General features: G+C 47.6%; 1 protein-coding gene across 1 annotated transcript in view; it reads left to right on the forward strand.

Moving 5' to 3' along the window:
• LOC144775216 (carnosine synthase 1-like) overlaps window positions 1-27,506 on the forward strand; it is a 543,733-nt gene that overhangs the window by 115,944 nt on the left and 400,283 nt on the right. The window contains exon 3 of the mRNA XM_078659222.1: window positions 13,368-13,626. Within this exon, the coding sequence (XP_078515348.1) occupies window positions 13,368-13,626 (259 nt within the window). The remainder of the gene's footprint in view (window positions 1-13,367; window positions 13,627-27,506) is intronic.

A 27,506-nucleotide genomic window follows, 5' to 3' on the forward strand; every position in this document is an offset into this window, starting at 1 on the left:
AAAACGGAATTCCTCCTCATTTCACCCACTAGGCAAACCCCCATTGTTGAGAAATATCTGAAAAACCTCTCCGCTCTGAACTGCACACCACACATCATTGATTCCACAAAATCCCTGGGAATTGTGCTGGATAAAAACCTAAACATGCAAGATCACATCAGAGCATCTACCAAAGGAGCGAACTTCCAACTAGGCATCCTAAGAAATCTCAAACCCTACCTTCCCCAAGATGACTTCAAATCTGCGTTGCAAGTACTAGTCATCTCAAGACTAGAATACGGCAGTGCCACTCCTTGCGGGTGACCGAAACTCAGTTTAGCCCCCCTCAGAGCATCTCTGAATGCTGCATCTAGGCTCATCACTGGTTCCAAGAAAACCAACCACATCTCTCCGGACCTGAAATCTCTCAACTGGCTTCTGTTTGAGTCAAAGATTCAATTCAAAATTGCATGCATGACCCATAGAGCACTACATCTCAACACTCCTCTTTACCAGGCAAATAAGCTCAAACTATCTGGTGGCTTTGGTTCCTTAAGGAGCTCCAGTGCATTGCTGCTCAAGCCAAAGAAATTTAAGAAAATGAAAACCTACAATCGTACATTCTCGGGTATTGCCCCGAGAATCTGGAACTCCCTACCTGTGGAAACAAGACTGATTCCTTCAACACTTGCCTTCAAAAGGGAAGTGAAAGCTCTACTGATGAGCACTGCGCTCAACTAGAAGCTTTTCTCCTTTTGTCTCCAATCTTGTTTAGCCAATTAATCTGCTACCTGGCAATTGGTACGGCCTCAATGTAGCCCTCGAATATGTCATTGTGTATCTGTTGTATATATCTCTACTTTTCTCCCACAGCTATCTACCTATGGCTTCCGCAACTCGTATGTAAAGCGCTCGGACACCCTCTGGGGTCATGTTCACGCTATACAAAACTTTAAATAAACGAATAAATAAACAATTAATAAATATCTTTTCTTCTGATTAGGTAATTCCTCATCCAGACCAGTGGCAAGTATTAGGCTTGCTCCAGTTTTTAACACTTAGAAGTGCTAGAGACAAATTGTTCATATGCACTCACGTCTTTGGGGGAAGTAACTTCCTTACGTCCAACGCTGATGAAAGCCCAGGACCTATTTAGGCCAGGTCGGATGGGCTGAAACATGCTGGTGCAGAAGCAAGGGTCATAGAGCCATCACAACCTGAACACCCGTTTGTATTTATTTTAACCTTCCCACCCACCCCATTATTAAAGATTTCTTTAAGAGTGGGTGAGGAATTTTAACTTTAATAGTACACCCCCATACACAATATCTTAAGTGCTCCCTGAAACATGGTTGAGCCCACCCCGAATTTAGGAGTTGGGGTGAGCCCTACTGATGTAGCATGTCACTGTTAGAGTGAGTGAGGGCTATTAAAAGAAAAGGGTCTTTCTGCCTTCCCACCCGTAAACAACGGGTTGGTCATACTCATAATTCTCTCAAGAAGCTTCTTGAGAGTATTCCCATTACACACCTAGGAACAAACCCCCCCTACTTTTTGGTTGTTCCTGTGTTGCTACCCCCTAGTTAGAGAGGGAGCAACCAATACATCATTGCAAGCATATTCTTTTGGTTAAAAGTGTATAGAATAGGGAGGATATATTCTTTCTATCCTCTTGACGGAGGACCTCTCTACCCGCTTGAGACCTTCTGGTCTTGGGAATTGTGTTTCAGGTGGTAGTGACATGTCTTCCCCCATACCGGCCGTCGACCATACACCTAATATTCATATTTGCTTGTTCTACAAAGCATTTCCCATGGCTGTTCCCTTTCGGGACACAGACCGTGGGGATATTCTTGGAGGGTGCACGTAAAATGAATGGATACTTTTCCTTTTCGATAAACTGGATGTTTATCCCCCATTCTGCGAATTGGTCTTTTTCTTTTAGCACTGTTGTTGCTGTGCTGGAGTCACGACAAGTTTTAACAGTTTGCTCCATTCTTGGCTGCGAGGTCGGTGACGAGTTGCACCCTGACAATGGGCCTACATGTGATATAAGACAGCGGCTGAATGTGTTGTAAATGTTTCAAGATGTTTTGGCTGTTGATAATGCCGTTATTTCCTTTCAATGTGTACAGTGGAGTCATACTCGTCTTTGATGGTTGGCCCCCCATAGAGCTGAGATGTCTGGCCAGAGGCTGGAATCGCTGTGAGAGCCCCTTTGTGTTGATGAAGTTTTAGCGGCATATGTGTGAGTGCCTCTTAGATCTTAAAAGTACCATACTGTGCTAGATTCTGTCCCTTGGGCTGGTCTTGTGGATTCTATTTTCCTAGAGGCCTTATCGGACCGATGGGACTGTTCTGTTGAGCTTTCATAGTTGGTGGGTCTTCTTTGCTGGTTTATTTTGTGCCCTTTCAGTGATTTGGAAGCACTTGAAATTATGGACATGATAGTGTATTCATTTGTGCTCACTGGTGCTTTAGTAGTCGGTGTTCCTATCGCCTTGTGCACAGAATCTGTTCCGGGTCATCAGGATCTTTACACACTCTAGTGTATTTGTTGGATTCTATGTGTTTCTGTGTGGATGGTAGATGAATGGTATGCATGATATGTGCTATGTGTAAGATATGTATGTGGGTCCCTTAATGGACAGATTAAGTCTGGGTTCCCTGGGTGCTGAGTAAAGTCATTGTGTGATGTTTGTACAGTAGGTACCTGGGTGCGATGTGCAAGCTATATTTTTGGGATTCCTGTGTTTTGTGTGTTCTGTATATTCTGGGGTCCATTTGTGTTTTGCTAATGGCATGTTCTGGAAATTTACTGCCAGCATGGTATATTTTGGGGGTATGGTACTGATACGACTCCCAGAACTGCACACTCAATATAATTGGTGGTCATGATTTTTGTGTGGCTGTGAGTGATTTTTGAGGCCTGAGGAAGGTGTGTATTTGGTGTCCCTGAGTGGACTGTGCTCTCAGGTCTTTGTACTGTACATGTTGCCTCCTCAGTTGTTGCTGTGGTAGGGGCCCTGGATACTCTGTGTCTTTTTGTGTCTTGGTTTTGAGTGGTACAGGAGGTGTGGATCCATAGCTGCTGTGTTTGTTTGCTTTGTGGCTTTGTGTGATGTCCCATTAGGTGTAGGAGTTTAGGGCCTCTGGGCATAGTGCGCATGTATTATGTTTGGAGTCCGTGGGTGATGTGTTCCTCAATGCTGTGTGTTAACATATCTCTGGCTGCTGTATGCTTGCCTGATGTCTGCGTTTGGTTCCCCTAGGTTTGTAAGTGAATTTGTGCAGCAACCCCATTGGTGTAATGTCTTTGGGTGCTGTGGATTCTTGGGGCCATTGCGCATTGTCCTTGGTGATGTACTGTTTCAGAACCCCTGGTTGTTGAGTTGGTAGAAGGGGAGTGTGGTCCTCCCTTGGATGCTGTGCCTCTGGGTGCTGTCTGTGTTTGAGGCCCCTCAGGTTGCTGGATGCTGTGTGTGGTTCTCTCTTGGGATCTGTGTTCCATGGATGCTATTGTATCTGGAGCCCCTGAATTTTGAGATGCTGGGTGCGGAGGGTCAAGCTCTCGTGGGTGCTGTGTCCCTGGGTTCTGTCTGTCTTCGGTACCGCTGAGTGCTGCTTATGTTGACTGTTTCCTCTTCGCTCGGTGTCCCTAGGTACTGTTTTGCACGGGACTCCTGGCTGTTGAGTTCATAGTGTGTGGTGCTCCGTTGGGCGCTATGTCCCTGGATACTGTCTGTGTCTGAGGTCCCTGGTGTAGAGTTGCTGGATGTTTTTTTGTGGTGATCCATTCTGCCCTGTGTACCTGGGTGCTGTTGTGTTTGGGGCCCCTGCGTGTCGAATTGCTGGAAGCTGAGTATGGTACTGTTAGAACTGGATATTTCTGGTAGGCTAAGGCTGACGCCAAAGCCAGGCAGAAACCACCATTCTAGTCAGGGCAAGGGAGTCACACGCCAAGATAACCCCTGCTCACCCCCTTGGTAGCTTGGCACGAGCAGTAAGGCTAAACTCGGAGGCAATGTGTAAAGCATTTGCGCCAGCACACAACAGCAACAACATCCTAGGCACACCACAAAAGGAACTCCACACAAGGTTATATAAAAATGACTTCTGTATTGTCAAAATCACATCAGATAGAAATCACACATGTACATTGTGCCAACTGGCACGGGCAATATTCACAAGGGATTATTCACAAGACAGGGCCACATGGGCCACTGTCAGGATCAATACTTTTAGAAATAGAAATACTGTCAGAAATTAGAATAAAAGGATATAAAATCACTTTAGCACAAATTAGCAAGTATAGCACACAACCAGTAACTACTGGTAACAGGTAAGTACCACCTACGCAACCCTAACCACCTTAGGAGAATGTCACACAGGGGACCAGGACCTCACTAGGACCACCTGTACTGGAAAGAACAACCACCTAAGAATAAAATACATTTAGGGGTATCAGCAAGAATACATTACACATGATGCATCATAACATTCAGAGGTGTAGGGAAGGAAAACACATGATGCATAAAACATACATTCAGCGGTGTAATAACAAGGCACATGATGCATCAAAAACACATTCAGAGGTGCAGGGAAGGAAAAACACATGATGCATAAACCAACACATTCAGAGGTGTAAAATCTAGGAAGACACATGATGCATAATAACATTCAGAGGTGCCAGAACATAACTCAATAGCGCAAAAACACATGATGCCCAAAAACATTCAGAGGTGTAAGATCAAGGTGCGTAATCATATTAAACGCATTACATTTCCTAGCACCACATCACATTGCGCAAAACTCACATTAGGCAATTACCATCACATAGATAATCACATTGCGCCTAAATAAAATCACATACCAGCCCCCATCTAATAAAGGGACTAAAGAGCCCTGTGTCCAGAATGTCAGGGCGCGCTGCCAATGCAGCGTCAGTCAGGGGTGCGCCACCGGCGCAAAACCTAAACGTTGCAGGTGCCCACTACTTGCTGGGTACCTGGGAACAATCACAAGACCTAAACGGTGTAGCTGCCCACTAATTGCTGGGCAGCTGGGAAACAAACTGCGACAGGGGCTGTCACTAGCCACACAGGCTCTTAAACAATTATGGCCCCGTTGTTGGAGTCCCCCCTCTGGGGACTCGTGCTCAAGAGAAATGCCCCCTAAAGCCTCACTAGGCTCTCTGCCAGAATGCGGCCGCTGGGGGAGCCTTGCCGGGCTCTAACACCAATACGGGGCCAAACAGCGGCGGAGCCTATCAGGCTCGAAATACTAATGGCCCCCAGAGCCCTCTCGTGGGCTCAACTGACATCACTGGGGCCTCGTGGGTGTCCCTCGCAGGGGGACTCGAATTAGCAGGAAGGTCACCCAACTCCGTTGGAGTCCCACTCGGGGGACTCAAAATTATCAAATGCCCATGGAGCCTCAACAGGCCCTAAAACATGTAAGACCCCCACGAGCCTTTCACTAAAGGGGAGGGGCGGGCACCGGCAATGTGCCCCGACGCCCCCCTCCGCTGGAAATGGTGCTCGGAGCCCTCGTGGGCTCCAGCTCTCTCCGTGTCCCTCCCGCCCCGTCACTCACCAGCTTCTCCGCTTCTGCTGATGGAGGCGGCGGGGGCGGCAGCTCCTCTCTTCGCTGGGCAACGGGCGGGGCTCCCAGGCAGACCGGGGCTCTCCCTCGCTCATGGGAGCCCCGGTCAGGACGCCGCTACCTCGGTCCGGGTTTAGCTGGGCACTTTCGGGTCGCGACTGAAGTCCAATCACAGCGCGGCCCGGGAACCAATACAGTGCGGCAATGCTTTCTCCGGGGCCGCCAATGGCAGCGCGGCCCTGGATAGGGAGGCGGGCGCAGCGCCTCTCCAGCTGTCTCCGGGCTACGGCGGTGAGCACCCGTAGGTGAAGAAAATCGGGCAAAGGCGGCATGGGCAGACGCTCGAGAATGAAATCATAAAAACGGGGTAAAAAGATGCCAGGTGGGCACCGGCCAAAGCACACCAAGCGCTCCCAAGCGCTAGAGGTTAAATAAAGCGCCTTTCAGCGCTAAAAGGACAAGAGAAAGTGCCCTCCAGCTCTATAAGTAACATAAAGCGCTCTCAAGGCGCTTGGGGGACCCAGACAGCGCGAGGCCCCTCAGAAAGGACCCCATTAGCAAGGAGGGTCCCAGCAACAAGTAGGACATCACAGGCAAAGGTTTCCAGGGCCAAAACAAAGTCTCCCATCACCCCAGGCAAGGCAGAGGGGTCCCAGGAAGTCCTTCAGCAGTCCAGTCATCCAGGGGCTGGGCAGGGCCCAGGAAGGCAAGGCCTCCCCTGAGCCCAAGCAGCAGCACACCCCTGGCAAGATTCAAGTCAGAAACAAGAACATTTTTAGAGTGTCACAGCACCCTTTTTATACCCAAAATCCTTTGTCTAAAGGGTGCAGGTAGTGTGAGAACCAGCTAGAACTGGTTATAGGGAATTCCTTTCACTGGCCAGGCTAGGGACATCAGACGCACCCCAGGTGGTGGAGCCAGCATTGTGTGGGGAAAACCCAGCCTCACCCAGGACCCTCAGACCAGATAGTCAATCCACAAGCAGGCCCAGGCTCATTCCTCCCCTCACATCAGCATGCTAAACACTCCATTCACCACCGGGGCAGACCCTCCCAGACTCTTGGAGCCAGGCTCACAAGCCAGCCTCAGCCAGCCAATCACACGCCAGACACAAATTACACAAATATGCCAACTTCTAAAAGTGGCACTTCTACACCAGACACAATCATGCCGCATATACCATTGCGCAGCATTCAATCTCACAAGTTCGCACATACCAAACTCGACCCTGCACTCCCCACACATCAGGAACTACCATGGGCATACATATTCCCCATTCATTCCTATGGGAGGGCAGGTCATTCACCACACATACACAGAGAGCTCACGCACTTTACACTGTACCACAGTGAAAAAGTGCGCAGAGGCCTAAAATCACCAACACCAGGTCACAGAAACAGGCTAGGAAAAAGCAAAAAGTTTAGGGGTGAACCTGCCAAAAAGGGCCAGGTCCAAAAGGTACTCTCTTGGGCGCTGTGTCCCTAGGTGATGTCTGTGTTCAGGCCCCATGCTGTTGAATTGTTGGATGCTGAGTGTCGTGCTTCCTTGGGCACTGTGTCCCTGTTAATGTCTGTGTTCAGCACCCCATGCTTTTGAGTTGCTGAATGCTGAGTGTGGTGTGCTTTTGGGTGCTGAATCCTTGAGTGCTTTATTCAGGGCTTCTGTGAGTTAAGTTGCTGCATGGTGTGTGTGGCACTCCCTTGGGCAGTGTGAACCTGGGTACTGTGGTGTCTGCAGCCCCTTTGTGTTGAGAAGCTACATGCTAAGTGTGGTTCTCCCTTCAGCGCTGTGTCCCGTGGTGCTGCTTGTTTTTGAAGCCTGTGAGTGTTGAGTTGCGGGATGCTGTGTGTGCGAGGTTCCCTTGGAAACTATGTCCGTGGGTCCTGTTGAGTTTGCGGCCCCTGGGTGTTGAGTTGCTGAATGGTGTGCGAGGTGCTCTCTTGGGTGCTCTGTTCACAGGTGCTGTTGTGTTTGGGGTCCCTAGTGTTGAGTTGTTGGATGGTGTGTTATATGCTCCTATTGGCGCTGTGGTTCTTTTCTGCCTCTGGGTATTGGTGGTTCATCTGTGCTGCTCATGTGTGTTGTTTCCCTTACCTCAGTGTCTCTGGGTGTTGCCTATGTTTGGGCCTCTGGTGTTAAGTTACTAGATGGTGCATAAACGCTGCGGCAAGGTGTGTTCTGTGCTCCCTGGGCCGCTGTGTCCCTGGGTGAACTGGCTACCACCAAAGACACCTCCGCAACCATGAACAACACCCACTCAGGAGCCCCCACATATCCCTGCCCACCCCACATCTTCCACAGAGCCACCGAAGCGGTAACACCCGAACTATGCAGGACCATTAACACTTCCTTCGAAGCCAGCATCTTCACCGACGACTGGAAACAGGCACAGGTCAAACCCCTCCTAAAGAAACTCTCGGTCGACCCGACGGACCTGAAAAACTACCGGCCCATCTCGCTCCTTCCCTTTGAAGCCAAAGTCACCAAGAGATTTGTCAATGCCCAACTGACCATCTTCACTGAAGAGAACAGCATCCTCCACTCCTCCCAGTCCAGATTCTGCAGAAACCACCGCACTGAGACCGCCCTCCTCGCCGCCACCGACGACATCCGCATGCTACTCGACCAGGGCCATATGGCAGCCCTCATCCTACTAGACCTCTCCACAGCCTTCAACACAGTCTCCCACCGCACCCTCGCCTCCAGACTCCACGATGCCGGCATATAGGAAACCGCCCTCGACTGGATCTGCTCCTTCCTCACCTGCAGAACGCAATGGATCAGACTCCCACCCTTCCTTTCCGAACCCACGGAGATCAACTGCGGAGTACCCCAAGGATCCTCGCTCAGCCCCACGCTCTTCAACATCTACATGGCTCCCTCGCCGCCATCGTAAGACAGCATGGGCTCAGCAGAGTTTCCTACGCCGACGACACCCAGCTCATCCTTTCCCTCACGAAGAACCCCGAAGACACCAGACTCAGCTTCCAGAAAGGCATGAAAGACATTGCAGCCAGGATAAACAACAGCTGCCTTAAGCTCAACTCGAAGAAGACAGAGGTCCTCATACTTGGACCCTCCTCCACCGCCTGGGACAACACCTGGTGTCCTTCCGCCCTCGGAAACCCACCCACTCCATCAGACCACACCCGAAACCGTGGCATCATTTTAGACTCCGCCCTCACCATGAATCGCCAGATCAACTCCGTCGCCTCCACCTGCTTCAACTCCCTCTGCATCCTCTGCAAGAGATTCAAGTGGATCCCACCAAAATGCAGAAAAACTGTCACCCACGCACCCATAACCAGCAGACTGGACTACGGCAACGCCCTCTATGCCGGAATCAACAAAACCTTGCTACACAAGCTCCAAGCCATCCAGAACACTGCAACCAGACTCGTCCTTGGAACCACTCGACACGAGCACATAACCCAGCACCAACGAGACCCTCCACTGGCTCCCCATCGAGAAGAGAGTAACCTTCAAGCTACTCACCCACGCCTACAAATCCCTCCACTACATCGGACCCAAATACCTCAGCAAAAGAGTCTCCTTCCACCTACCCAAAAGGAACCTCCACTCTACCAACACCCCACGACATGAGCACATGACCCAGCACCTACGAGACCTCCACTGGCTCCCCATTGAGTTGATGCATGGTGTGTTGTGTGCTCCCTTGGCCGCTCTGTCCCTGGGTGCTGTCTGGGGCCCATGGTGTTGAGTTGCTGAATGGTGGTTTCTGTGCTCACTTGGGTGCGATCTCTTTGGGGGCTGTTGTGTTTGGGCCCCTAGTGTTGAGTTGATGCATGCTGTGTTCTGTGCTCACTTGGGTGCGGTCTGTCTAGGGGCTGTTGTGTTTGGCCCCTGGTTTTGAGTTGCTGTATTTTGTGTTCTGTGCTCTCTTGGGCACTGTGTCCCTTGGGTGGTATCTGCATCTGGGGCCCCAAGAGTTGAGTTGCTCCATGGTGTGTTCTGTGCTCCCTTGGGCGCGATGTCCCTGAGGGCTGTTGTGTTTGGGATCCTTGTGTTGAGTTGCTGTATGCTGTGTTGTCTTGGGTGCTGTGTCGTTGGGTGCTGTCTGTGTCTGGGGCCCCTGGTGTTGTTGAGCTGCTGCATGGTGGGTTGTGTGCTCCCTTGGGCGCTTTGTATCTGGTGCTGTCTGGAGCCTATGGTGTTGAGTTGCTGCGTGGTATGTATTGTTCTCTTTTGAGCTCTTTGTCCCTGAGGGCTGTCTGGGGCCCCTAGTGTTGAGTTACTGCATACTGTGTTCTGTGCTCCATTAGGTGCGGTTTCCATAGTTGCGGTCTGTGTTTGAGATCCCTGTGTGGTGAATTCTGTGCTCTCTTCGGCTCTGTGTCCCTGGGTGCTGTCTTTGGTCCCTGGTGTTGAGTTGGTGGATGGTGTGTTCTGCTCTCCCTTGGGCGCTGTGTCCCTGGGGGCTGTTGTTTTTGGGGCCCCTGGTGTTGAGTTGCTGGATGCAGCAGGGCGATGCTCTCTTGGGTGCTGATTCCCTGGATGCTGTCTGTGTTTGGGGCCCTTGGTGTTGAGTTGTTCCATGCTGTGTTCTGTGCCCCCTTGAGCGCGGTGTCCATGGGTGCTGTCTGTGTTTGAGGCCCCTGGGTGTTCAGTTTCTTCATGGTGTGTTCTGTGCTCTCTTGACCTCTTTGTCCCTGGGTGCTGCCTGTGTTTTGTCCCCTATTGTTGAGTTAATTGATGCTGTGTATGGGGCTCCCTTGGGCGTGTGTCCATGGGTGCTGTCTGTGTTTGAGGCCCCTGGGTGTTCAGTTTCTTCATGGTGTGTTCTGTGCTCTCTTGACCTCTGTGTCCCTGGGTGCTGCCTGTGTTTGGTCCCCTTTTGTTGAGTTAATTGATGCTGTGTATGGTGCTCCCTTGGGTGTGTGTCCTGGGGTGCTGTCTGTGTTTGAGGCCCCTGGGTGTTCAGTTTCTGCATGGTGTGTTATGTGCTCTCTTGACCTCTGTGTCCCTGGGTACTGCATGTGTTTGGTCCCCTATTGTTGAGTTAATTGATGCTGTGAATGGTGCTCCCTTGAGCGCGGTGCGGTGTCCATGGGTGCTGTCTGTGTTTGAGGTCTCTGGGTGTTCATTTTCTGCATGGTGTGTTCTGTGCTCTCTTGACCTCTGTGTCCCTGGGTACTCTGTGTATGGTGCTCCCTTGGGCGTGTGTCCATGGGTGCTGTCTGTGTTTGAGGCCCCTGGGTGTTCAGTTTCTGCATGGTGTGTTCTGTGCTCTCTTGACCTCTGTGTCCCTGGGTGCTGCCTGTGTTTGGTCCCCCTATTGTTGAGTTAATTGATGCTGTGTATGGTGCTCCCTTGGGCACGTGTCCAGGGGTGCTGTCTGTGTTTGAGGCCCGTGGGTGTTGAGTTGCTGGATGGTCTATCTGTGTACTCTTGGGCTCTGTTCCCCTGGGTGTTGTCTGGCCCCTGGGGTTTAGTTGCTGCATAGTGTGTTCCGTGCCCCTGTGGCTGCTGTGTGCCTGGGGGGTGTCGTGTTTGGGCCCCTGCTGTTGAGTTGTTGCATGGTGTTCTGTGCTCCCTTGGAAGCTGTGTCCCTTGGGGCTGTTGTGTTTGGGCCCCTGGTGTTGAGTTGCTGTGTGCTGTGTTCTGTACTCTCTCGGGCACTGTATCCCTGGGTGCTGTCTGTGTCTGGCGAACCTGCGGTTGAGTTGCTGCATAGTGTTCTGTGCTACCATGGCTGCTGTGTGCCCGGGGGCCGGTTTGTTTGTCCCCTGCTGTTGAATTGGCGCATGGTGTTCTGTGCTTCCTTGGGCGCGGTGTCCCTGGGTGCTGTCTGCGTCTAGGGCCACTCGTGTTGGGTTGGTGCATGGTGTGTTCTGTGCTTCCTTGGGCACGGTATCCCTGGGTGCTCTCTGCGTCTAGGGCCCCTCGTGTTGGGTTGGTGCATGGTGTGTTCTGTGCTTCCTTGGGCGCGGTGTCCCTGGGTTCTGGCTGCGTCTAGGGCCCCTCGTGTTGGGTTGTCGCATGGTGTTCTGTGCTCCCTTGGCCGCTGTGTCCATGAGGGCTGTTGTATTTGGGCACATGGTGTTGGCATGCTAGGTGCTGTGTTCTGTGCTTCCTTGGGCGCGGTGTCCCTGGGTGCTGTCTGAGTCTAGGGCCCCTCGTGTTGTGTTGGTGCATGGCGTGTCGTGTGCTCCCGTGGCTGCTGTGTGCTTTGGGGCTGTCATGTTTGGGCCCTTGCTCTTGAGTTGTCGCATGGTGTTCTGTGCTCCCTTGGCCGCTGTGTCCATGAGGGCTGTTGTATTTGGGCCCATGGTGTTGACGTGCTGGGTGCTGTGTTCTGTGCTCCCTTGGGCGCGGTGTGTTGTTTCCCTTCGCTCTGTGTCCTATGTTTGCTGCTTCCATGGGTGCTGTGCCTCGGAGTGCTGTGTGGCGCACGTGCCCCCTAATCCTTCCGCCAGCTGGAGCCCGGGATTAGCCGAGCTATGCCGGGAATCCTCCTGCGCTGTCATGAGATCCAGGGGTCAGCGCTGCTATTTGTGGCCCATCCTGAAATCAGCTTAGAGTCTGACCTCTCCCCCGTTGAAGGGGACGCCGGCTCCCGGACAGTGATAATAGCGCCCAACCCCCAGCCATGAGAGCTGGAGTTCATGCAGCGATCCTGTTTCTGAGAACTGGCAACAAAAGCCCTAATAGACCTCAATTTCACAACATCAGAAGGATAAAAGCCCGAGTTGACTTGTAGTCCTTCGGCTTCGAGCGTGTGAGCCCCAAAATACTAAAAGTAACATTAGTAAGCGTTCAACTCACTGAGCCGTCTTGTCGTCAGGGCCTAATAAATCTCACGATAAAATAATAAGAACACGGCAATAATAAAATAGTACATGGATGCCTGTAATGACGCTAAACTGCCGTTCAGGTTCTTACAGTGCTCGAGGCGCCTATAATAAGAAAATTATGTGGCTGCTGACCTGTACCAGGCTATTGCAGCTGGCACTGTGTGTGCCAAGGCACCAGAGTCCGAGCCAGCAGACAGGGTGAAAGGGAGGGCACAGCCAGAATTACAACTGCTGTTCAACAGCCAAGAGGGCCGCTGGTTCTCAGCTCTTGATTCGCAGCCACTTTCCATGAGAATGTGCAGTCTCCAGCCGATATGGCAGTAGCTTCTGTATTACACCGTTGGGAGTTCAGTACACACACCTCGGTATTTGGATGGGAACACACATTGAGAACAATGAATGCTTTTGACACTGACTTACACTCAAACGGCCTTAATCATATTTTGCTCCGAGTCATAGTATATTTTTTATAAGTCATAGAAAGACAGCAAGAATCAAGGCACTCTCCGAACCCAGATTTTGAAGCCGGTTGGATAAAAAGATGTATGGCCATGCTATCGATGGCGTAGGATATGTATGAGAAGTCACCTTGGAGTTGTCCACTGTATGGGGACTAGGCTTGCACGGCAGGAGGTCCTTTATCACATACACGACGATACTAATAATACACACCGTATAGCACTGAAAGGATGCTACGACTTCTATTACCAGAGGTATACATCCATACGCGGTTATATGAAGGGGACACTCTCTGATAGTTCTTGCTCTTACTGACCCAAGTTCATATCCCAGTGAGGCCACTCAGTCATCCATCCGCCCGCAGCCACGAAACTGAGCATCATTAAAAGCGATTCTAGTAAGGCCTAGTGTTTACAGCGCTTAGAGAGCCGTATATAGTGCTCTCTAAATGATCGCACACCCATCACATTTGAAGAGCGTGCTTCAGTCGAGTCTCTCTTGTCTCCACAGATCTCTCTGGAGCAGATGTTGCGCGAGGCCCCGGTCATCTCGAAGGAGTTGGATGTGTGTGACATCGGGGGGCTCAGCCTGGCCTCCTTCAGCTCTCCGGAGCCTCCATGGAAGATAGACACCTCCTTCGACGGCACACAGAGAGAGGAGGACGCCGACGGCTCAGCATGGACCGAGCAGTGCTACAAGCGCCTCCAGGACAGTCTGAGGGAAGCCGGACTCCCCCTGACCGTGGACCGGACACGGGAGCCAAGAACAGGTAACCCGTGACCTTATGATGATAACTGGCCCTGTGCCCCAGGACCAACACGGTGCCCTCCAGCTGTCACTACAATCCGTAGTATAGCAAGCTTCCCGCACAGACCACACTCACAGCAATCTCCCTTTCAATCAGATACAATGAGTGAATGAATGAATCTATAGCATTCACGTCCACCATTCGCACTAAACCCTCCATTACACACCACTCTACTGTCCGGCACGACACAAACACGCCTCCCACAATGGCAGGGCACAAGTCCTAAACAAGCATTAAAAATGCAATAGGTCTTGCCTTTGATTAAGTTACAGCCATTTGCTTTCCTAATGGTATTGTATAGCAAAGCAAATGGCTTCAACTTAATGAAAGGCGAGGCCTATTGCATTTTCAGTGCTTGTTTTTGGTAGACACAGGGAGATTAAATGATTTGCCCAGAATCACAGGATGTGGCGTTGACCCCGAGGCTCGAACCTTAGTTTCCCAGCTCCAAAGTTGGCAGTTCTGGCAGATACGCCACATCCTCTCCCCAACATCCTCTCCCCAATATATACATGCAATATCAATTCAATTCAATTCAATTCAAAGAACTTTAGAAATAACCATAAAAGTACAATTAATAAATCACAATCAAAGTCCATATTTAAAAGTAGCAAAAATACACGTAACTAAAAACTTATATATAAAAAGTTCATATTACAATTGATTTCCGAAATTTAAAAATGTTTTTTTAAAAGGCAGTAACAGAAGCAACAGTAAATATATTATCTAAATTCTGAATCGCCAGGAATGCTGGGCGGCATTGTCTTAGTTCCATTCTCTTTAACACTGGAACAATCCATCTTTTTCTGGGTATTGTGTAAAATGTGCAAAAGAACAAAATATGTATGGACGGCTGCGCCGATATATCATCGCATGGGCAATTACAAAGTGATCGTGACCAATCGTTCACCTCAGGAAAGCTTAAAGATCTATGCAAGATGTTAAGTCTGAGGCGCGTTAACAAAAACCTGTCAAAATCCTTAGAGGTTAACAAGATATAAGGCTGAACGTTGACAGCAACCAGGGTGAGATGATGTGCCACCACCGTAAATTTGGTCATTTTACTTGTGCTTCTAAGTTCACACAAATGTGTCATACATAGGTTTTTCAGAACCTTTCTAGGAACCTGACACATTGATAAGGGATCACTAAAATATTCCTTATGGCGTTTATGAGATAAAAAACATCTTAACATAATGTAACCATCTTATCTTATTAGCCCCATCAATACTCATTTCGTCCTTTAAAATAAGACGATTGAATGCAGACTCTTCGGTGGTCCAAACCCTATGCCACAAAAGGACAGGCTGTATTTTGATCACATCCTCAAGGTAGGGCAGACCAAGTTCTGTGTGACAGATTAGTGTAGAAGTGATGTCCGGTACTGCCAAAAGGTACCTGAGAAAAATATTTTCTGCCACCTGTAGCATGGTAACATTAGCGTACTCCCAAATGCCTGCACCATAAGTAGCAATCGCTATACATGTAGCCTTATAAATACACAACAATTCCCCTGGAGTGCGCCTACCCATTTTCCTGCTGAAATTCGTACATGCAATATCAAAACATGCACAAATATGCATCTTTGCAAATCTAGTCCTATCTGCCTTCTGCGGGGAACTACATTTCCAGCTCGAATTCCAGCAGTGGCCTCTCTGCTTTACATCCTTCAAGGACTGATACTACGGATATGGAGAGTATTTAATTGGTAAAGAAATACCTGCCAGGGCCCTTGTCAGGAGACCACAGGAGCTTACACCACCTATTGTGCTACTAGATTTGCATGTACCTTGGGTTAATATTTTCATGAAAGGTATTACTATTTTATTTATTTATTTGATGAGTTTTATATAGCGCTGGCTAGACCCGTAGGTATCAGAGCGCTTTACATGAGGTTAGCATTGTTACACACGTTACAGCTGTTACATGAAAGAACGTTGAGAAGAGAGGGAAACATAATTACATAATTGCTTCTGTTATTAACTTATTACAAACAGAGACAAGTACTATGGTACCACGGAGGTGTAGGAGGAAAAAGACGGAGGAAGGGATCAGGACTTGAAGGAGAAGCCAAGGAGAATAGTATAAAGAGGGAACACGTTCATAGAGAAAGCGAGTCAACACTCTGCTGAATCGAGCTCCGTTTGTTGAGGGCGCTGATAGACCCTGTTTCTCTCTTTTCCTTTTTAAAACCTACAACTTGCGGTACCCGCTCCGCGGGTCCCGCTGCGCCTTGGAAGGCTGGACACTGCACCCCTGTAAGCGCGGGTTGGACTAGGGCTGCGAGCAAGCGGGGCCGGACTTCAAGGACCAGAAGTCTCGGCAACCCGCGCCTCACGCCACCTGGCCGCTCTCCCTGTCCACCACGCCCCGCCTGCACACCTGAAAAGGCGGGGGATGAGATACCGCCGTGGGACACTCTGCTGAATCGAGCTCCGTTTGTTGAGGGCGCTGATAGACCCTGTTTCCCTCTTTTCCTTTTTAAAACCTACAACTTGCGGTACCCGCTCCGCGGGTCCCGCTGCGCCTTGGAAGGCTGGACACTGCACCCCTGTAAGCGCGGGTTGGACTAGGGCTCGGAGCAAGCGGGGCCGGACTTCAAGGACCAGAAGTCTCGGCAACCCGCGCCTCACGCCACCTGGCCGCTCTCCCTGTCCACCACGCCCCGCCTGCACACCTGAAAAGGCGGGGGATGAGATACCGCCGTGGGACACTCTGCTGAATCGAGCTCCGTTTGTTGAGGGCGCTGATAGACCCTGTTTCCCTCTTTTCCTTTTTAAAACCTACAACTTGCGGTACCCGCTCCGCGGGTCCCGCTGCGCCTGGGAAGGCTGGACACTGCACCCCTGTAAGCGCGGGTTGGACTAGTGCTGCGAGCAAGCGGGGCCGGACTTCAAGGACCAGAAGTCTCGGCAACCCGCGCCTCACGCCACCTGGCCGCTCTCCCTGTCCACCACGCCCCGCCTGTTACGTATAGGCCCACCTACTTAAGAGTAGGTCTTTATCCGCGGCGCGGGAGCGCGCGGGAGCGTCCCGGGAGAAGCCCGGGACAAGGGCGGGGCCGTCTGTGGCCGTCAGGGGCCGAAGGAGGCCGGGCTGGGCCCCCCCTCTGACGAGTTTGCTACTTGGTGTGTTTATAGGCTTCCCAAATTTCCTTTTATGGTTGATACTCCTGATTAATACTAAATCTACTTGGGGAAAACTGTGTTGAAACATTGTTTGATACCCTCATCGGATATTTTTAACTTCCCTCCCTTATATTTAATACTATCCTGTTTTTTAGGTGATATTCATTTTAATTAATTATTTTAGTAATGTCTAGCTCTAGTCCTAACCCTCTCCCTGATCGTGTGAATATATCTATTCTTGGCCCCCTTGATAAATTCTTTGTCAAGGCGGCTAAGGACATTGATCGAGAGTTACTTCTAGCTGAAAGGAGGGCTGAGTGTCGTCTGTCAATCGAGTCACTAAAGAGGCAGGTTCCCCCTCCTAGTAAACCGAAATCTCCTGTAAGCACCACAGAACAAGTAGAGACAGATGCGGAGTTATTCAACACAGATAGTATACCTTTAATTTTCCAAGAAACCACGTTATCACTAAAGGTATCGGATGTAGTTGTTGATGGTACTATTGACTTGTCCCCGGTATTAACTAATAACCTTATAGATCACAATACACCTCTTCCCCAGGAGATTGCTGCTCATACTATTAGTCATACTTTACCTCCCCCACTAAAGATACAAACAGAGATTGTGACGTTGCGTGCTTCTCAGCCTACTATTAAGAAAAACAAAGCACGCGACAACCAAAAATCTAAAAATGTGGTATCATCCCCAGTTAGGAAGAGAAGGAGAAAGGGAGGGAAAAGTAATAATGAGTCTGTAAACCCATGGTTGCCCCCACGTGTAACAGCCCCTAAAGAAACTGTATTAGAGCAAGCTGGGGGGAAAAGTACAGATGAGATAGAATCAATACAAAGGGATGTAGATATCGGTAACATAAATACCCTTAATGACGGGATTTTGGAGGCTATTGAAAGTCTCTTAAAGGCTTTTATCCTTCCCCTTGTTGAAAGGCTTAAGAGGTTAGATAAAAAGCTGGATCTCCTCCTACCAGAGGTCATTCCCCGGGGCCGGACTTCAAGGACCAGAAGTCTCGGCAACCCGCGCCTCACGCCACCTGGCCGCTCTCCCTGTCCACCACGCCCCGCCTGCACACCTGAAAAGGCGGGGGATGAGATACCGCCGTGGGACACTCTGCTGAATCGAGCTCCGTTTGTTGAGGGCGCTGATAGACCCTGTTTCCCTCTTTTCCTTTTTAAAACCTACAACTTGCGGTACCCGCTCCGCGGGTCCCGCTGCGCCTGGGAAGGCTGGACACTGCACCCCTGTAAGCGCGGGTTGGACTAGTGCTGCGAGCAAGCGGGGCCGGACTTCAAGGACCAGAAGTCTCGGCAACCCGCGCCTCACGCCACCTGGCCGCTCTCCCTGTCCACCACGCCCCGCCTGTTACGTATAGGCCCACCTACTTAAGAGTAGGTCTTTATCCGCGGCGCGGGAGCGCGCGGGAGCGTCCCGGGAGAAGCCCGGGACAAGGGCGGGGCCGTCTGTGGCCGTCAGGGGCCGAAGGAGGCCGGGCTGGGCCCCCCCTCTGACGAGTTTGCTACTTGGTGTGTTTATAGGCTTCCCAAATTTCCTTTTATGGTTGATACTCCTGATTAATACTAAATCTACTTGGGGAAAATACTACTTCGCTCCCGGTACACATCCGAGCTCTTGAAGATCTGCTCGCCTTCAGGCAGGCGATCAAAATTTTCCTGTTCCCGGTGTCTAGTTAATTTCCTTTCTTTATTGTGTGTTATGTTATAGCATCTGTCAAAAGCGCCAGGACTCCCCTTTGCTGGGGCAGCTGCGCGCTATAAAAATATAAATAACATAACATAACATAACATAACAGAAAACACTCCTAATTGCCCCAGGTATCTCAACTGAAAACAAAAACAGAAATACATCTAGGAAATCTGAAAATACCCAAATCAGTCAATATAATTCTTCTAAAAATACTGACATTGTACCTGTTAATAAAGAACTTAGTGCTCCAGCAGGCATAACCGTTATGACAGCTTCAACAATAATAAGTAAAGAAAAAATGCCTTTAGTAGTTTCGAAGACTGTCCATAATAAGATACCCTCTACCCAAACAAAATTTCTTAGCAGAGGTAAACCAAATCATAAAAATATTGCAGATCTGCCACCGGACTCTTTTAATTTTGTCATTGTTCTAACTGGCGTCCCTCCTGTCTCAGAGGGAGTGGTGGAATCTAATGCCAGTTTAAGGAATAAAGTGATTCACTGGTTACGCTTGAACAGGCCACTACCCTCACACCTGAATGGAGACATTGTCTCAGTTAGAAGATGTCAATGGGTGGGTATACGCCCCAAGGACATAGAGGGTGATCTGGTTATAGTTAACTTTCGGGATCATAGGGTGGTATCTTATATAAGTGACTGGTTTGTGTGTGGTAGCAATGGGGGAGTGTCAACCCGGAACCTAACATATTTCTATCCACAAAACATGTTGTTCCCCTCGAAGGGTTATCGGAATGACTTTGGGATGGATCTCCCCTACCAACGGAAATATTTTAGGAATCAACCTACTCCTAACAGAAGTGCTGAATTCTTTCCTTCATTGAGTCACCCTGATGTTTACTCTAGACCAAATAATCATTTTCCCACAAACCCAAAAGAATTCTGGAATATTCCGTTATCAAATATGTTTCATCCACTGACCCCCATGAACCTAAATGACTGACTGAACCCAACTTTACAATCAAAAATACCAGCTTGGGATAACAAGTCTTTTCCTATCCCCCTGGATGAAGTGAAATGTAATTTTCACTTGGATGGGGGTTGTAGGGAAGGTACATGTATACCTGATGATATAAAAAATTATCAGGAACTAGATGTGGGAATAAATGTTATACGAAACATGTCAGAGGGGTGTGACCCACCCCATCTCATAACGAAAATACAACAGGAAAAAGCAGGTAACCAAGAGGAGTTTAATGGCTTCCGTTTAATCTCCTGGAATATAGCTGGCCTTGGTCGTAGATTGGAGGATCCAGTTTGGTTAAAGTATGTCGACTCTTTTGACATGGCCTGCTTACAGGAGACATGGAGTACAGCTGATCAGCGTTTGGATGGGTTCCAAATGTTTAATGTCCCTGCAATACCATCGCAATCAGGGAGAGCAAAGGGTGGGTTAATGACAGCAATCTCTGTAAGACACAAATCAATATATGTGAGTAGTGTTGGAATCACCTTGGTACCAATTACTTATGATTAAGGGTTTATTCCCGGAAAATCTTCTTCTTATTAATTGGTACTATAATATATTTGATCCCCATGAAACTGTAATTATTGACAATTTACGGGAGGAAATTATTAAGGTGACAAATAGTGTTTTCCCTCTTTCAATTATATGGTTAGGTGACTTCAATTGTGAGCTATGTAAATTCAGTGGGTCCAGGGTGTGTGGTATGTTGGATCTAGCTGACCAACCTATGGCCCATTTTACCCATTCCAAACAAGGGGAAGCTCTAAATAGTATCATCATGAATAATGATCTATGTATCCTAGATATGTCCAGTTTCGCAGCCCCATCTAATATACCCACCTTTCAAGGAACAGGGGGTAGAATGAGCACAATTGATTTTGCTATGGTCTCTAGGGAGTCTTCTCATTTCTTGAAGGATTTTAAAATTGAGGCGAACCTAGCCAGTGACCATATTCCCCTAATCTTGAGTTTTAATTTGGCTCTTGGGAAAAGACCGTGCCCGGAACAACCGATAGTATTTAGTCGAAATAAGGGTATCACCTTAAGGTGGGACAAAGTAAATGTAAAGAAATTGGAAACGGACATTTTTAAGGAAAACGCAGATCATATAGAAGCTTGTTTGACACCTATAGCCGATCCGATTTATGTAGTTAATAGTTTTGAAACACTATTGAGTAATGTTGCCTCACGTCTTGTAAAGACAGGGGGGAGTAATCGACAACAAGGTCTTAAATGGTTTGACGCCGAATGCTAATCTGCCCAAACCTATTTAACAAAGGCCCTTCGCCAGGAACCACGTGATAGAGAAATGGTTAAACTGGCTAGGAAAAGATATAGGGAGGCAATTAGAAAGAGGAAAAATGATTTGAGGACTAAAGCATGGGATGACCTCGATAAAGCGGTTGATCTAAGGGACAATAGGTTTTTTTGGGAGACAATAAATAGTCCTTTTTTAAAAACAGGGGAAGACAATACAATTCGAGTACATATTCCTGAAAATTCCTGGGTGGCGCATTATAATAAAATCTTTAACCCTAATGAAATAACCCAAATTGCTACCATGGGAGATGGTGAATATGGTGACTCTAATATGGAATCAGCTAAACTACTCAGCGATTCACTTACGCTTGAGGAATTGGAGTTAGCTTTGACTAAGGGGGCGGCTTTAAAAGCCCCCGGCCCTGATGCAATTCCCTTAGACCTATTTAAACATAACCCGAAGGTCTGGTGTCCATTGCTTTTGAACATTTTTAAGGCAGTAGTATTAGGGCAGATTCCGACCTCATGGAAAGAGGCAGTTGTGGTGCCTATTTTTAAAAAAGGAGATAAGTCGGACCCACGCTGTTATAGGCCAATATCGCTAATAGATGCCTCCTGTAAATTAATGGGTAGGGTGATATTGGCTCGTTTGGAAACTTGGGCAGAATCAACTGGGCTCATTGTAGAATCACAGTATGGGTTCAGAAGAGGGAAGGGAACTACTGAACAGTGCTTGAATTTAGCACTGATTATGGGCAAGTATATGGGTGCCAAGAGAAATCTTATTTGCTTGGCATTCATGGACTTGTCCAGCGCATTTGATACAGTATGCAGGGATAAATTGTGGCGTATGATGGGGGCTGTGGGGTTTGAGGAGCCTTTGGTAACTCTGCTCCGTAGGTTACACACCGCCACAACTGTCAGAATCAGATATGGTCCAGGAGGAGAAAGAACCAGACATATTTTTTCTACTGAAGGTGTCCGTCAGGGATGTATTGTAGCTCCCTTTTTATTTCTGGTTTACACAAATGGTTTAGAAGGTTTTTTGATTGAAACTGGTGCTGACTTCCCGAAGATTAATGGGAAAAAAATCCCAATGTTGTCATATGCTGATGATACTGTCCTGATGACCCTTACCCCCAATAGCATGCAGACCTGTCTGAATGCCTTTGATAAATTTATGGGAGAATTAGATCTTGGGGTTAATTTTACTAAATCTTTTGCCATGACTTGCGGTCCAAAAAATACCAAAATCCGCAATTACAGGGTGAGGGATTCTGACATACAGAAAGTTGATAATTTCAGTTATCTGGGCAACCTTTTTAACAAAAAACTGAACTGGGAACCACTGATGTCAACCCGAGTTCAAAAGGTTTCACAGTCAATTGAAGCTATCTTTCGCTTTGCTAGTAAGTTAGGACAACGACGTATAGCTGAAATGATATCTTTGTACAAAGCTAAATGTGTTTCTGCTATGACTTACGGTGCTGGTGTTTGGGGGTCACAAAACTGTGAAAAGATACAGATCATGGAGAACAAATTCTTAAAACGTTTATTATCTGTTCCGTCGGGTACTTCAAATATATTTTGCCATGGTGAGGTTGGAATTGAGTTTGTACGTGATACTATTCATATTGCACCCTTGGTATTATGGTCCAAAGTTTGGCAATCTGACGATTTGAATTTGACAAAAGATATTCTCTCAGATTGTCTTAAACTTGAGCATTATGGGGAAATCCCATGGCTTCGTTATGTTAAGGATACTTTTTATAAAATCGGGTTAGAAACTATTTTTAGAAAACCTGATATGCTTAAAAAGGATACCAAGGAAATTATAAAAAAAGCGTATAGTCTTAAAATGGGTTCCTTAAAAATGAATGAACAGGTATTACGTGTTCAGGGAAGATTAGTGCGACCATTTTATTTAACATACATCATGAACACTCAAGGGCGTTTTTATCTTACAAGGTTTCGTCTTGGTACTTTACATTTCCTCTTTGCTTTCCCAAAGCAGGCGGGTTGGAGGGAAAAGTTACCCTGTTGCCCTTGTAATAATAAGGTCTCGCAAAATACCCTGCACCTTATCCTTTTTTGTACTTTGTATAAGGACCCAAGAAACTCTTTCATCAGACCATTACTATTATCCCTCGGAACGTCTTATTATAAAGAAGGTTACGAATTTTTGTTATCACTTTCAAATGTAAAGATCTGTAATGCTGTATTGAATTTCATTAGATCCGCTCTTGTAATCAGAAACCGCTATTGAATATATCTGTGGAAATCAGAATTATGTATCATGATGTTTCTATAAGATTAGATAGAAATGTTTTTGTGAATTTATTATGGTTTATGGTTTATGTATTTTTTTAATTGATGTATACTTTTATGATTTCCATGAGGAATCGAAATAAAGTTATTTGAATCGAATCGAGTCAACAAACCAGTAGGGTCCAGTGGACCAACAAAGTCCAAGGCAAGGCCTCCTACCCTGCTTCAGGTAGTGTTAGAAAGGGAACGGGACAGGAGGAGGGGGCAAATGGAAACACCCCGGTGAAATAGCAAGGAAAGGGGGCTGAAGAGGTCCAGGAGGTGATCCATAAGGACGATGACGAGTCTGGAGGGGACAAGGCGTGGACCGGCGGCCGGATTCAACCTGAGAGTCTGTAGAGACAAGATGGCGGATCCGGTCAAGAACCCCAGATTAAGTGACAAAATGGCGTGAGGACGAGGAGGAAAATAGTCAGTTCGTAAAACCAACAAGGGAACCAACCCCTGGAGCAAGGTTTGTAGGGGAAGAGCAATCACCGGATCTTGCGTGGAAAGGCTGCGGGATGCCGGCCAAAATCGGGTTGAGGCAGACAGGAGGCAGTCAGAGCGGGCCTCCTAACCATTTGATCCTACTCGTATTTAAGGACGTGTTTCAAGTGTGGGTGTCAGTTCTGTACTTCAATGTGTGTTCATTCACTAAAAAGCCAGAAGTAGTTGAAGTGACCTCCCACTTTCATCGCCATTGGCAGCACAGGGAACCGTTTGAAACACAGGAGCGCGACAACATCTAGGTATTTGCTTCAGTGGGAGTTATATCGGTACCAATGTATACATTTTCAAAATTGTATGTGTTACAGTTTGTACATGAGGCATTTCGTACTAGACTTCAAGAAAGGGGTTTATTATATTAACATCCTAAAAAGTCCTAAAAGTATTGAGGGCAGGAAAATGCAACAATAACAGGACAGTAACTCAAATGTGCACTATTTTCTACCACTTTTCTAAAGACCAATTGGGATGCAATAGTAGCTAAGGCCATGAACCAGCAGTGTCAGTGTGGTTAGTGACAAACCCCAACATGGACACTTTACAGTAACCACTTATTTTCTCAAGAACTAAAGAAAACCCCTCACACAACCCGACACCCATTACTTGCATTATTTAGGCTTTGATGCCCTAACAAACACAGTCATGTTGTTTTTATTGCTAAGGTGCTACTCAAGTACTACTAAGCAATAACGGATGTTTCGTCTTGTACCATCTCATAATCTCTCCATCCTGTCCTTTTCCTCTTAATACTCGCTGTAAAATATTCCATACTCTACTTCTGAGGTAACCTCCTGAAGGCACTTCGGTTTGTAATGCTAAACAAATATATAAACAACAATGCCACACAAGTCTACTCATCGTGAAATAAAACCACACCAATCCATTAAGTCGACTGTGTACACGCTGCATACTTTACAAGTGTCATGGCTCAACGAGCGCGAGTGATGAAGAAAGAGGTGGGGTGATACCTGATGGTCTCCCAACTCACCTGTTTGAAACAGAACGGCATGGTGAGGACACTGACTCCCACAATACTGTTGACTATGTTCATTATCAAACCCCAGTTTGAAGCCGCCATGGTTACTCCTCTGCTGTCGGTTTCCCCAAGAAAGGTTAAAGAGATGATCCAGGAAATCGTACAATCGATACAACCGTGAAATCTTCACCACCACAAGTCAAGATGGAATGTATTTATTTATTTATTTTTGAGATTTATAGAGCGCGAACGAATGCCCATGGGCGTCTCGACGCTGAAAACTCAATTCATGACTCTCCTGATATTGGTTCCTGAGGTAGGTTACTGGTTAAACAGCCAAGTCTTTAAACTTTTACGAAAAGAGAAAAGAGTGTCACATCGACAAAATAGAATGTTCAATGACAGAAACAGTACGAGTTTCGGTTTTCATAAAAACGTAAACAGAGAATCCTTAGAATGTTTATAAATAAAGTTTCTGACCGAAATGTTAAACATCTATACAACTCTTTTTTATCACAACAGCAGATGTCGATTTCGCTCAAGTCAATATTAAAACAGGAACAAAACGATTCTGCATCTCTTCAACATCATTTTAGCACAAATGACGCTTCACCAAACTAGGCAATAGTCTTGGAAGTGTTGCAAATGTTACCTGTGTCCGGTGTGGCGATGGGAGGCAAAGGGACTACTAGGATGGCGTTTGGCTGCTTTCACATAATCTACACAAAGAGCGAAATGTAGGGGGTGAGTGGGCGTCAGGAAGACCTGTGGCAAAGGGTGATTGTTTGCTCCTATCACAGGATCTATGCTATGTCTGAGTGATTACAGAGTGATTATGAGCAAAAAGTATGTCCTGTTTGGCAAATGCCACTTTAGATGTCACAATCAGTGCTTTGGTTGTGTCCAAATACAGCTGCAGATGGGGTGGTCAAAGTATCCGCTGGGGTGCCTGGTAAAACAAGGGAAGCTACTGTACAAGGAGTAAGGACTGGTCATTTGTTAGGATCAAGAAGCAGGAAGGAGATTCAACAGGCGGAAGATGAACTGGGGAACTGCTGTGGGGGAAACGCTGTTTCCTACTAGTTGAAGCCAACGTTGTCCTGCCACGGGCTCTCCTGTTCCTTCCGGCCCCTGCGGCTGACGTGGCGTTGTCAGCTACCCAGATTCTCCATTCAACAGCTGTCCAGCATATCGGCCTAAAATGTCAAACTTATCTGGGATGTGCTAGGAACCCTTCTAGGGTATTTGGGTAGAAGGTTCCACGGCAGGTGGGGAAGATTTTTTGGCCACAAGTAAGGACCCACTCCGAAAATGCGGCTGCCTCGACCTTGTAGTGGCAGCCCTCCCCGGGGTAAGGGCTCTAAGCCTCTGCCTGATTAGTAGCCGACCCTGGGGTTGGTAGCTGTGTACGCAGTTGTCTTCAGGATGTGAGCTAGCAGATTTTTTTCTTCTATGATAATACAGCGTCCATTCTTCTTCCGGGTTCCCTCCAAGCCACCGTCAGCTGAAAGCAGGCGACCCGCGACACCGGACGAAGAAACAATGACAGAGAAGGACAAGCACTACCACAGAGCTTTAGAAGCTAGAATGCTCACTGACCTTCAGCGGGGAAGCCAGCAACGTCTGACAGCAGCTGTGATGTTAAAACGAGAAACGCAAGAGCAGAACGTGGCTTATTTCTAAGGTAGCAGAGTTAGCCCGGCAGCAAGTGTGTGTTTTATCAGTTGAACTGACTATTCTGAAAGCAGGACCCAGCTCTAAAAATACAATGTATTTCATATTTCTCACCAAGCTACCAAGTTTTTTCTTCGCTTCGTGTGTGACGTTTCTTGTTCTGAAGTGTATTTATTTATATATGACATTTCAGTATTTTGGGAGAGAGATATTGAGTCACGTTTTAGCTGCGGTTGTGACGTAGACTTTTCTCTTTTACAGACGACCCACTTGGACAGGCTCGCCTGCTTTCCTTCTGAAGTAAAATGTTTCTTAACTTTATGGGGCCATGTGTTTGGCCCCATAAAGATAAGAAACTTTTTACTTCAGAAGGAAAGTAGGTGAGCCCGTCCAAGTGGACTGTCTGTAAAAGAGAAAAGTCTACGTCAGACAAACCTCTTTTCCAATGGCTGGCCACCGTTTAGCATAAACGGTGTCGCCGGCCAATGGAAAAGAGGGGCGGGGCGGGGCATAAAGCCTGTTACTGAAAGCCCTCTAAATCATTGAATCTCGCCAACGAGACTGCGCACATGCGCAGCCCACGCCAGCCGAGACCTAAAACATAAGTGAGTGGGGGCGGGGGGGTCAACAAGTTAGACAGAATGGGTGTGACATCACAGGAAGTGACATAACAGGAAATGACATGCATGTTCAGTTGGTCTATCATGAGTACACTTGAATATTTTAAGAGATTTAACAAGTATTAAGCTGATCACTACTTAAGCCTATGTCACACTAAACTTTGCACCAAGAATAAAGCAGGAAACACATCGCAATAAAGATGTTAGAACCTGCAGTTGTGAACTACAAAACGTATAGCACCAATGTACACACCGACAATTACAAATAGATCATTATAAGAAAAAAATGCAAGTTGCACACTGGATTTGATATCTTGAGCATGGCGATCTGTGTTGTCTCCTGGGTGTGCATGAGACCCGATGCAGCCCTGCTGTGTTGGAAGATGGACCCTGGCAGGTGTGAGCACGACAGATAAATGGGGCTTCAGGCAAACATGTAACCAGGAAGCGCTGTTTAATTGAGTGGCTCCCGGGATAATGTCTGTAAGCAGTGGCACATAAAATGAAAACTGTACGCATTTTGGTAGTTAAAGGACAGATGACATCATGCTGGCCTAGTTATTCATTCCTTAGAAACACTTCAGAGGCATTCCATTGATATCCATCAAGCTGGTCCCCACAATTAATAATATTTCAAAGAGATGAAGAGATTTTGACTG

The sequence above is a fragment of the Lissotriton helveticus genome, chromosome 1_1 (genome assembly GCF_964261635.1).
Source record: "Lissotriton helveticus chromosome 1_1, aLisHel1.1, whole genome shotgun sequence".
NCBI classification, from domain to species: Eukaryota; Metazoa; Chordata; class Amphibia; order Caudata; family Salamandridae; genus Lissotriton; species Lissotriton helveticus.